This window comes from Rhinolophus sinicus, linkage group LG03 (genome assembly GCF_036562045.2).
Source record: "Rhinolophus sinicus isolate RSC01 linkage group LG03, ASM3656204v1, whole genome shotgun sequence".
NCBI lineage: Eukaryota > Metazoa > Chordata > Mammalia > Chiroptera > Rhinolophidae > Rhinolophus > Rhinolophus sinicus.
The window spans coordinates 71780725-71793314 of NC_133753.1; the positions used below are offsets into that span (position 1 = coordinate 71780725).

Here is a 12590-nt window from a genome sequence, read left to right on the forward strand (position 1 = left end):
GATACCAATTAAGGGTCTAATCCAGTTTTCAAACCTAGAAGGGGGACTAGAAATGTAACATCTCTTAGTTCGAGGCCTACCCCACTGGGATATCTGTCCCTCCCCCCAAGCACAGTTGACTTTAAATGACACAACACGTTGATTCTGTGGCAGATCTTCCAGAAAGACTTCCCTCTGGGTGTTTTCAAGTTATGCATCTTCCCAAAAAGTGAAGGAAAAATCAAGCCAGTGTTAAAAGAAGTGAAAGTGAATCCAATCCAAAGGGAGCAAGAAAAAAACCCTCAAAGATACATAAGAAATCACTATGTACCTTCAGAATTTTGAGCAACAAGAAGCTCAGAGCTCAGGTTGATGAGATGGAGAATGTTTAGGTGAGAGAAAACCTGGGAGCTCAAACAAGTGAAGGGGACCCAGGTTCCTCCTGTGCAGCCAGCCCTCCAGGCTCTATGTGTTCCAAGGACTTGGCCTGACTTTCTGTACTTCCGTCCCTCAGTGCCTGCCACAAGTTCAGTTATAAACTTTATGGCTGTTCTGCAGCCAGTGTGCAGTTTTCATCAATGGACACCCGACGCATTGGCAGAGCTCTGCCCTCACGGGATGCCTGCAATTAGAGTCGTACCACAGAAGCAGCAGAGGTCTGTTGTTGGGTATGTGGTGATCAGCAAGTGACAAAACAAGAGGTTCCTTGCACAAGCGGGTCACATGCCAATCTGTGGGTTTCTTCTCGTCTGAAACTCAGACCCCTCTTGGCTCTGCTGGACCCACCCACAAGGCATGCTCTATATATCCAGTCCCCAGGACTGGGGAGACCAGCTGCCCCTGAATCCCAGGACGACCAGCTGGATCTGTTCTCACAGCAGCCACAGCACAGAGACTGGGTAAGACAATGAGCCCCTGGAACTGACACAGGCGGGCTGGTGATGGGACAACTACTGAGGGAGGGCTGAGCTGAAGTTAATGCCCAGTACTTGACAGACTTGGGGAAGCTGAGGGAAAAGGAAATAGAACCTCAGTGTCTGCAGGGTGAGAGATGAGGTGGTGTGTCACTACTGGGCCTGGATGCAGGAGATTCTTCTCTTTTTACAGGAAACATGGTTCCAACACAGCGGGATTCCCAGCTTTGCCTCCTTCTCCTGCTGGGGCTCTTGGGGATGGTAATCTCCTTCCATGGAGCACCGGGCAATCTAACCCCGACTCAGTGGTTTTATGTTCAGCACATAAATATGACCACTGCTCAATGCACAGTCGCAATGCAATCGATTAACCGTCTTTATTTTAGTGTTCATGGGACATGCAAACCCACAAATGCTTTCCTCCATACAACATACCCTACTGTAGCTAATCTTTGTCTGACCCCAAATGTAACCTGCCCTAGTAGTCACTATACAAATTGTCATAATAGCTCAATTCAAGTGATGGTAACCAACTGCAACCTCACAAGTCCCTCATCAAGTTATAAGAACTGCATATACAGCACAAGCCAAGCACAGAAGATCTACATTATTGCCTGTGACTGCAGAACTCAACAGGACAGTTCTGCATTCCTGCAGGTTCCAATTCGCCTGGATTGGCTCATCTAAGCTCTGAGCCAGCACTTTGTGCCAGGCTCTTGTGCCAAGCCCCACAGTCACAGCGAAGGCCAAATCCTACCGTGTACCTTGGATGTCAGCATCAGTCCTCATCACCAGCCCCCGACCCCCTTTAAGCTTTGCTTAGCTGAAGCTCCTGTGCTCCTGCAATAAACTTCTTTGCAGAATCACCTACAAGTCTCGGTGTGTCTGTTTGGGCCCCTCTGTTGTCACGTACACAAAGTCTGGTCTGGAGAATTTTTCCTTCCTCTAATATGAGATTTGAGGGAAATAGAGAGACATGAGGATAAGGGGCTCCTGATAAAATGAAGCGACACAGACTTTTCTCTCTGACTCAGGAGGAAAACCTGAGAATTCCACGGATATCTGCGTATTTCATCCCAAGTCATCAATGGCCCTCGTTGAATAAGTGGGAAACAAATGTCGTTGATTCTGTCTAATTAATGAATTATAATTTTTATTATAGATGTGAACTTTTGTTATAAAAAATATGAGGGGAAAAGAAAAATACACCATATGTGATGAGCACAAAACAGACAAAGAAAATTGAGGCCTCAGAGATGTTTTCCTGTAAATGAGTATATCAAACCTGCAGGTATTAGTGGTTACACTAAGTTGGATCTGGGGTTTAGTCAAATGTGAACGGAGATCAGTTGTTCAGCTGTATATGGGCAGGTTCTAATAGTGCCTGGAGAACGTGGGATCTTTCCTGACCATTTCTATGTCCTGGAGAAGGGGGCAGCTGGTCATGGGGTGCTGGAAGGACAGGGAGGAGGCATGAAACTGGGATCTCATCAGGGTGAGGCAGCTCTTGCCCATTCTGACCTCCACAGCTGTCCCCAAGAGGGAGTCAGTGGCTCATTGACTCTCAGGTCAGAGAAGGGCACAAGCTCCAATATTAGAGAATTGTGGAGCCACAGAAAGAAGGGCTGGGTAATGAGATCCCCCGCCCCACCTCCACCACAAGGCTGCACCCAGGAATCAGTGAGGGACATGAGTGAAAGCCCCTGCTAACTGTTGTCAGGAGCAGCATTCAAGTGATTGTTTGGGTGACAGGAGTGTCTGACTCAGGCATGTCATCAAACACGATGTCTCTAGAATTCCTGCTGTTTTTTAAGCTCCTCTTTCATGCCCAATAGTATAGCAATTTCCATCCCTCCCACATCCCCAATGGTTAGAAATTCTTGCTCTGTATTACTTCGGACAGAAGCTGCATTCCAGCATCTCCTCTGGACGTGTCATCGGGGTTTTGCTCCTCTAGGTGGGTCTGTTGACTCAAACAATTGCATGGGGCCCTGAGATTGGGAAATTCCGGTGCTCCACAGAATCCACTGATTTCAGGTTAATGACGACTGGCAAGAAATGAGCTCCCTCTTCCAATAGCCTTGCAGTAAGAGAGGAGGAGGTGGGGGCCACATGTCCGATGAAGAATGATGCAGTGAATGCTCTTGGCCTGTTACCAGATAATAAGTCTCTTCCCAGACAGGGACACAGCATCTCCAACACCATACGTATAGAGCGATCACTCAGCCACCTGCCAAGCTCCTTCTGCCTCGTGTCCTCATCCCCTGTCTCATCATTCACTCATTCATTCATTCATTCATTCATTCATCCAGCAGCTATCTATTGAGCTGAACTGTATCGCAGACACACTTCTGAGGTGGTCATGACATTAAGTGAAAAGGACACATTCCTCCCGTATGGTGCCTTTTTACCGGGAAGAGAATAAAAGTATAAAATTATTTTTCCAGGTGATGTATCAGGAGAAAGATTACAGAGATCAATGCAATGCAGAAGGTCTGCATGAGTTCATGAAGGTGATTCTGAAAAGTGGGACCAGGAAGGGCCCAATAGGGGAATGAATTCTGAACATGAACAGCAGCAGCTGGTCATGCAGAGACCAGGAAGAGACTCATCTGACCAGAGAGAGGAGGGGGGAGAGAGGGAGACATAGAGAGATCAAAGGCCCTGACATGGATATACACAGGGCAGTTAGAAGAACAACAGTTAAACTAGCAGAAAAAGAGCATCATAAGTGTGGACATTAATGACAAGGTTAATGAGGTTCACATGCTTCACACCTGTGCAGACGCAGGTAAAGAGTAACTTCCTATGGGAAACAAATGGAGCATGTTTAACACTAGATAATGTGACCAAAGTCAGTCTAGCTGCGACAATTTGAGACAGGAGTGGAATTGATGCTGACAGTCAGGAGCTCGCATTGTGCAGGACAAATACTTGATGCTTGAACGATGGTAATCACAATGGAACAGAAGAGAAGGTGCAGATTTCGGAAATGTTTTCAAGTTTGAATCATCAGGCCTTACTGACAAATTAGAAGTGGAAGAAGAGGGAAACACAGGCGGCTTCCCATCTCAGTAAAGCGCACAGTCATTCTCTCAGCCTAAGCCCCCTCCTATTCCCCTCCCCGTGGCCTTCCCCACCCCCTGGCCAATCCCATGTTCCTCCTCTTCCCCGGTCCTGCAAGAGCCAGCTGAGGAATTGGCTGGGGTCAGAGGCATCTGATGGCCCTAGAGCTCAGAGGCAGCTCTTCCCTCCCAGGCAGGTCGATGATTCAAAGCAGAGCAAGGTGGGTTCTGTGCTCACAGAGGAGGAATCCAACACTTGGCTCACACCACCCTGAGCAATACACATCAGAGATCTTCTGGTTGCACTGAACCAGGGGCCAACACCATCGTGACCACTGTCACCGAAATTAATTGTTCACGTCAGCATATTCCAAGGACACATTCTTTGGAGTCCACTTGCCTTCCGAAGCCTCTCTTCCTGACTTTATAAATGCTCAGAACACGACCATATTCTCAAAGAAAGTTGTGGGGGACTAAATGCAGTTAATGGTTGCATCACACTCTGTAAAGTCCAGCATGAAGTGAAAGGGCAACTCACATCGCTATTGTTTTCACTTTGTTTTATGTTTTAATATCAGGAACATTGCAGGGCACCTGCCTCTGTGCACGCAGCATGGGCTTGTCTGGATTGACCTTCAGACCAGAAAAAGAAGACCCCACCATCAGGTCAGAGGACACTAGAGGAGAGAAATCGAAGCAAATCATTGTGATTGGGTTTTGCCCAATATTGAGAGTTTAGGAACTGTGTTTCCATTTGAATTCCGTAATACAGTGAGGTAATGAGTAAGAAAAGGACCACAGAAATTCTGTTCCCATCAGTAATTCAAACTCCCTATGGAAAATAGCCTTTTTCCTGATCTAAAATTTTACTTAGGTTAATAAGCTTCTCTCTTGAAATGCACATAGAAATATGGCCGATTTAAATGTCAATCGTGTCCCAGGCCTGAGTTATAATAATCACATCATTTCAAAGGTATATATGTATATATATTTCCCTTCTCCCCTTTCCTCCACCTCCCCCTCACTCCGGTTCAAGCCGTTGTTTCTCAGTCTAGTTGTGTAGGACACAGCTCCCTGGCCTATGCTGGTATTATGAGCATTGTGCTCCCTCCGGCCGAGGCAGTCGGTTGCCAGTCGTCGGTGGGACAGTCACAGCAGCTCACGGCAGCTCTCACCGGCTACTGGCCATGCATGCTGTCCACCAGGCGCTCATGGCGCCACACAGTAGTCCACGGCAACTCACAGCAGCCCAAGCAGCCCACGCCAACCTCTGGCTGCTCAGCTCCCTGAGATTGTTCAACATCTTAGCTGTAGAGGGAGCAGCTCACTGGCCCATGTGGGAATCCAACCTGCAACCTCGGCATTAGGAGCACGGCGCTCCAACCATCTGACCCACAAGGTGGGCCCCTCAAAGGTATATGAATTCCAAATGGGTGATATGAGAGACTTTAGTAAATAAGGCTAGCAGGGTGATCTCCATGAAAACCAGAACATTGAGTAGATTAAACCCACATCACACATTCCCACTGAGTTAGAAAACGTGACCCACGTTTCTGCATCTAGACATTATCAAATCTGGCACAAGACACCGGGACCTACAAAAGCCAGGTCAGTGCACTTTTGAATGAACCAGAGAGTCAATCTCACATGTGAAGTGAAGTTTGTCTGGAGTGGAGCCCAGGGTCAGGGCATAGCTAACAACGAGTGAGAATGAATCCTTCATTGGCTTTTTGACGTGAGAGAGCAATTTGCTTCAACCTTTCGTCATGAGCAGTAATCGCAAATCAAAGGTAATGTAAACCAAGTAGAGAACTAAAATAAGTCATTAATTAATAGATTTCAGTGGTTTTAAACAATTTGGACAGTTTCCTTTTGCACTGGCTCCCACAAATTACATTTCTGTCATGACTACAGACGTATTGTGCAGTGGCCTAACTGACCCCTCCAAATTTAGAAGTCGTGGTTGGTGCTGTTGAATCTAGGCTCTCAGAACAATAGTGCTTCATAAAGGCAGTTGCTGTGCCTTCTCAGTGAGGGCAGGGCCACAACTGAACATGCTTCCTTGTCCTCAAACTGAAGTTTTCTACATGCAACGAAGGCTCAGGCATGATTTAGCTGTGACTCAGTTGAACACGAGAATGGCATAAGAGTGACATCCACGTGGGCTTAGTTTCTTCTAAGGCATCTCAATAGAGACCGTGGAAAGTGTTCACTGAATTCAACTTTATTTGTCTTCTCAGTACAATGGTTCCCATTCTGAGACTCCGGCAGAGTCATGCCTGGGGTAACTAAAGATGGATGTTTTGATTTATAGATCACCCCCCAACCAACATTCCCTCCCACTTCCTGGGATAACAGCCTGTACCAGCAGGCTGTTTTGTAAATCTAGCCTCACAACATGTCCACGCAAGGGCAGCTGCTGAGTGGGTGGGAACGCATATGTCAGGGGGGGACAAATTCCACCTCATCTACACCCCCAACGTCTGCCACATATTCTGTAGCAACAGGAATCACACATTAGCCCTTTTATCACTTTCTAATATAAACTGTTGAGAACCCCAAAGAACTTGCCTCTCTCTGTGTGTTATCTTTTCACATTGGCTCTATTAGGTGTATAAGAAATAAAACAGGAAAGCCTTGGATAGATTATCATTAGTTTCTGTCATAACAATAATGAACCTATTATAGATTAACATAAATATCATCTTTTTATGAAAAGTAATCCTTGTTTCTAAAGAAAATTTACCAACAAAATAGCATTTGTTTCATTTTGAAAATTCTTTCATGACTGGCTCACAGTAGACAGCTGGATTCTCGCATCTGCTTTTGCACTCAATCATCAGTCGCACTATGTTGTTTTGCTGAATTATAGAAAGAATACCCTGCCTCAAACAAATGAGGTTTTCACAGACACATCAGTGGTCATCAGGATCACCAGTGTCCCGCGACTGCAACTTGACAATCGCTTCTGTGGGGTATGAGCACAATATTACATAAGATTCCAAAAACGTACATAGAAACACACATTTACCCCGTGAAGAAGGAAAAGGAAAGGACAATGAAACAGCTCAACACCACATGAAACAGCTCAACATCTGTCCTATGGTTATAATATTTAACTCAGGCACTTGGAACCATGCCTTGGCAATATATGCAATGTTATCAATAAAAATGGCAAAATATTTTAATACTTCCTGAATGTAGTTTCTATGGTGTGTTTTAAAACATGGGTTTCATGGGGACGAAGGTAAAGGGTAAGAGCCACCATAATCGAGACCCCTTCCATCTCACATCTTTTATGAGTATATTTTATTCATAAAAGAACGTTATGCACTAAAAACCATAACCACGTTAGTGCATGTCAGTCAACCTGGACAGTGGTCCCCATCTTAGAGATGAGGAATCACAGGCAACCAGGATGGACAGGATTTACCTTCCACCTACTGTGCATTCTGGTGCCTTATAAGACACAGCCTAAAATGAGGAGAGCACAGGCTCCGAAGGGATACACTCGTATTTCTGCCATTACTTGCTATTAATTCACTGTATGTGCCTTGGCGTACTCATCTCGGAAATGGGGATAGGAATGCCTTGTAGACAATTGTGAGGGTTACACAAGCCCTTTTAAATTAACTGATTTCCTCATTGAGGTTGCCTAGAAGTTGTTCTGGCTTTCAACTTGCTCTACAATATTTACAAGGTAAAGGAAACAGTTTCTTGTTTCTCCCAGTGCCCACATTTAAAAATAGGTATTAAGTTCACCTTTGTTATAAAAAATTGGAGCTTATTCAATATTGCTGATTTCTACATGGAGCAATGTTCCCAAATTATCATTCTATGAAAGAAAAAACAAACTGGAGACATTCTTCCACTACAGGTGATATTTTGTGGAGGCAGTTTTTACTTTCCCAGGCTTCCTTGGGTCCACTGACACATGTGTGTATCTGCAAGTAACTGGTGTTGTCAAAACACAACTCCTACCACCCCACACCCATATAGGAGTTTCAAAACAGCAGGTCCTAGGAAGATTGATAGTACATGGCAGTGAGTTTGTCACCACACATGCACTCTAGATAAATTCATGGGGGTTTGGTTGCTCTTTTATTCAGGGTACACATTTAGGCATAGCTAGGGAGTAAGGTTTGAATACAGATTATTCCTCCTATAGAATGGGTAAAGTGTGATGGTTTGAGCACACAATGGAATTCTGTGGTCCCATAAGGGGAATGAGATTCATGGAACCTTGAAAATTACTACCATGGAACATGACCGAAACATGTTGCTAGTGAGAAAGAAGTGTGGTGAAGAATCCTGTGCATAGAACATCAGTATCTGTGGTGAAAAAAAAAGAGAACTAGACACAAATTTACAAGTGAATACATTAAATTTTGTTTGAATGTCTCATTGTATGTACACGTTGTGGATAGGTACCCAAAAAAAAACACAAAAAACCTGAGTAATTATTGTTTCTGGAAAAAGAAAAAAGGCCAAATCGACAAAAACTCAGAGAAGAAATCTTCTATACTAGATAACTTTTCCTTGTGATTGAATTTGTTATGACCACGTGAATGTACTCACATACTATGCATGCATATTTATTAATATATATACACGTATGTACATATATATGTTATACGAGTCAGACAATCAAGTTCACGAACTTTCCACCGTGAAAGTGCACAGTGGAAAGTTTGTGAACTTAATCGTCCGATCTTTCGTGTGTATGTCAAAAACAGAATCTCTGATAGGAGAAACTTGAAACAGTGAGGAACTCATCAAGTGTAAACTGAAACTGTCACATTAATGCAACAGTTGATGACCTGTAGGCTGAGGGTTGGAGTAAACCTCATCCTTCATCCCTCGACAGAGAATAAAAGATGGCTGCAGATATCCCCTCACTCCACACCCTCCTCTCTTCCTTCTCCACCTCAGCCACATGGCGGTGGAGAGTTTCTGGTGAACAGCCGGCCCTCAGCATTTTGTCCGCCTCTGCCCCTCTCACCCTGGAGAAGAGTGTGACTATCCCAGGGCAGCTGGTAGAGTGACACAGAGCTTGGAACAGTTAGCTGAGGAAGTGTAAGAACCTTGTGCTTTGGAGCTGAGCTGCTTTGTGATACTGAAATCCTCCGTGCTTAATCCCCTGAGCTTTTCCTTGGTAGCTACGAAATGGCGTTTTCAAAAGTTCCAGGTCATGTCAACTAAGTTCCAGGAGGGAAAGTTTTGGTCCCTGCTTTCCCGGGCACCCTTGATGGGACACATACTTATGAAAGCCTAGTAAGTGCTGTGGAGGGGCTGCATGTGAGATGGGACACAGATTATTAGGGGTATGCTCTGGCCCTCAGGCAGTTTTGTGCAGGGGTCCTTATAGGCCAGGTGAAGGCTGGCAGGTATGGAGGTAGGGAAAGTGCCAGGGGCTGTGACTGCCTGAGGATGTACAGGGCAGGCAGTACATGTTTTCTGGGGATGAGTCAGATTTCATTCACTCTTTCTGAAATGGGATCAAGTTGTTTTGCTTTGAAACCTACCCTGCACCATAAGCTGTGGTTTGACGGAACTGGCTCCAACCCAGCTGTAGGCATAAGGTCATCAATGCCTGCATCTCATTTCTAGGACCACAGGGGTTGGATTCTCAAGCACTGGCCCAATCAGAGATATTAGTAGGAATGTAGAGGGATGGAACAATTGCAAGTTTGTGCTAGATTTCCTCAAGAGACAATGGAAGGGCTGAAGTTACTGGACCCATCTTACAAATAGTTTGCCTGAAATAAAGCCAAAACAAAGGAGAGGGGAACAGAATACACAGAAACTCAGGTTTTGTTTTCATCTTCTGAGACGTAAGTCGTTCATGAAGCCATAACCATCACTTATTGCTTAAGGCAGGCTTAATCGTGCAGGCCGGCTCTCAGGATTCCTTGATGTGACGTTCTCCCCATTTTCCTCATTGTAAGAGGACTTGGATAAACTGACACACATAACTCATTCTGAGCAATTGTATTCCTTAACCTAATATTTATGTCATAACAGAAAGCATTACTGTTGAAAGTATGACCCCGAGAATTTAAAGCAGCAATGCCTTACAGCTTCCTGTTTGTTTCTGACCTCAAGTGATATCCAAATTCTATGCCAACGGTCTATCTTCATCATACCCTAACCCACTTCTTGTGGGCTCAGTGCTGACTTGGATGTCTGGCCAACTCTTTTCTTATGTCCATGTGCCTTCCTCTGATTTCTTACTGGTCTCCCGGGAGACCCGGGGGAGTGTGCACTGAGTCTCACAGACAGATCACACACGGTCAGCTCGGGGAAACAGTGAGCATGTACTACAACCCAAGGGCAGAGGGAGGCACTGGGAATAGAGAGATAAAGTCAAGATGGCTCCTTTTGCGGAAGGGGAACCGAGCGAGACAGAATCCCAGACGGGTCATGTTTGAAGGTGTTGTTCCCCAAGTTATATTCACTCCCATCTGAGGTGACTCTTCTCCCATTCTCCTCTCTGGAGCACAGACATTGCGCCAGCCCCTTTGGATGGCCAGCCATGATGAAGCTCATGGCTGCACTAATTTTCTACCACACACACTTCACCAAATACAGTGCAGCTCATATTTAGGATTGTGGTTTCTGGGCCATTATATGATCTTATCTATATAAATAAAAGTATCAGGGCAAAACTATATGGGATAAAGTCCACATCTCCCATCAGTTGGCTGTGGAAACTTAGAGATTCGTGTTAACTTTCTATTCCTCATCTTCAAAATGATGGTTTTGGATTAAATGTTCTTCCAGCTCAGGCTCTTTGCAAGTCTATGAGTCTGTAATAAGGACTGGCTGTTCTGTCTGTGTGTGTGCATGTGTGTGTTCTTCCTACTTTCAGCTGCTTTGAGTGCAGAAGAAAAGCAAGAGGGCAAAATTCTTTAAATCTTCAAAAGGAAACCATGTGTGTCTTTCATATACAGAGCCCAGCTCATAGGTGATTCACTTCAGTCTCATTGAAACTTTCAAATCAATCCCTAAACCAATAGCCGGTCTTCTCTATGATCATATATTAGACACAAAGTCACTCTTCCTGCGACATGTTAGTAGTGAATGCCACTCTCAAAATCCTCGGTGATTTAATAATTTCCATTAAGTTACCTGCACAGCTTTCACACTGGATTCTTGGGCTCCACCCAGGTATATTGCCATAGAAGGTCCGGAGTGCAGCTCGAGAATCAGCACTTCACACCATCCCCCGGTGGTTCTGATACAGTCTGTCGTCAGTCTGGAATTTGGGATCCATTTTCAGCTGAGCCCAACTGCAGAAGCCTTGATGAACTAGGAAATGTCTTGGTATTGGGGCTATGCCAAGGCAGAGGAAGAGGGATACTATTTGCTTGGGCATCAAAGACAATGCCAGCCACACACACCTCTGACCCAACATCTATACCCTCGTGTTAGGCTTCTGTTCCCTTAATTGACACCCAAGTATAAACAACAGACCCATCTCACCATTGTAACACTGTCCACTTAAAAGTAGGAAGAAAATGTGAAGGGCTGGCTGAGGCCCCCTATATGGAACAAAATGGCTCAGGCACATTGCTCTACCCCTTGGGCCTAGAACAGTGCCTGGCACTGAGCACATGCTTAATAAACTGCACTGGGCGAATGAATGAAGAGACATTGAACTCCACAGATAGACAAAGAGCCAGGGGAAGAGGTGCGAACAATCAAAACCAGAAGCTGTCAAACCGTGACAGTAGATGAACTGTAGATGTAACCAAGACTCCACAGAGGAAATGGGGTTTCACAAGAGCAAGAAAGTGTGATGAGAATGAAGCTCTTATTCCCTGTGGAACAGCAAGGCGAGAGCACACTAAAGGAATTGGGTGCATGCAGTCTGTTTCTCAGGTCACTTGGCCCCTTCTATAATCGGCCCTTGACACAATCAGAGATACTTGCTACTCAAGGTGAAGGACAAAGGCAGAGCCTTTTTCTACTACATTTATTCCTGAGATAATAGAAGTTTTGGAGTTGCTGCAGTTGCCTTACCAATGTGGGGGAGATGTCTGCCTGAAGAGTAAACCAAGATAGACAGAAAAAAGGGAAATGGAGAAAGAGATATAAGCTGGGCACAGTTTTCATCATCTGAGTTCTGATAAGCTGCCCTTAACCGTAACAATTTTGTATTGCTTAGGACAGTTTAACAGTTTCTGAAGGTCCTTAAGCCATCAGAAAGACCAAGAGAGGGGAGCTTATGAGATACCGAAAAGCAAAAAGAACATTAGAGTGTATTTAACGTTAGAAAACTATGTGTTTCATTTACTCGTTTTCACATTACTAACATTTGAAGGTAGGGTAGTCAACCTAGGTTTCCATGTGAAAATGAATCTGCCTTCAGGGTACCAGGACTGATCTCACCATGTTTTCCATCCCTGTTTCTGTCACAAGAAGGCTCATTCCCAGGTCATCACAGGAGGAGGAAGTGACAACTGTGTGAAAGGGGGCAGATAGATTAATAAATCAACTATTGAAAATGGACCCAGTCACAGGATTAGAGTGTGGTAGTATCTTATTCTAAGTATCATGTTCTCCCTGTGGCCCTATTTGTTTTGGACGGAGTCTGGGGACTGCATCGAGGAGATTTTCCAAGCTCTTG

At 44.9% G+C, this 12590-nt stretch overlaps 1 protein-coding gene across 1 annotated transcript; it reads left to right on the forward strand.

The window, feature by feature from the left end:
• Positions 1 to 715: 715 nt before the first annotated feature.
• Positions 716 to 1759, forward strand: LOC109438539 (non-secretory ribonuclease). The gene is made up of 2 exons (XM_019718466.2): positions 716 to 878; positions 1087 to 1759. The coding sequence occupies exon 2, from the start codon at positions 1092 to 1094 to the stop codon at positions 1578 to 1580; it is 489 nt and encodes a 162-aa protein (XP_019574025.1). The 5' UTR covers positions 716 to 878; positions 1087 to 1091; the 3' UTR covers positions 1581 to 1759.
• The last annotated feature ends 10831 nt before the right edge of the window (positions 1760 to 12590 follow it).

Excerpts from the sequence above, each read along its gene's own strand:
- LOC109438539 (XM_019718466.2), top strand. The coding sequence starts at position 1,092 with ATGGTTCCAACACAGCGGGATTCCCAGCTTTGCCTCCTTCTCCTGCTG.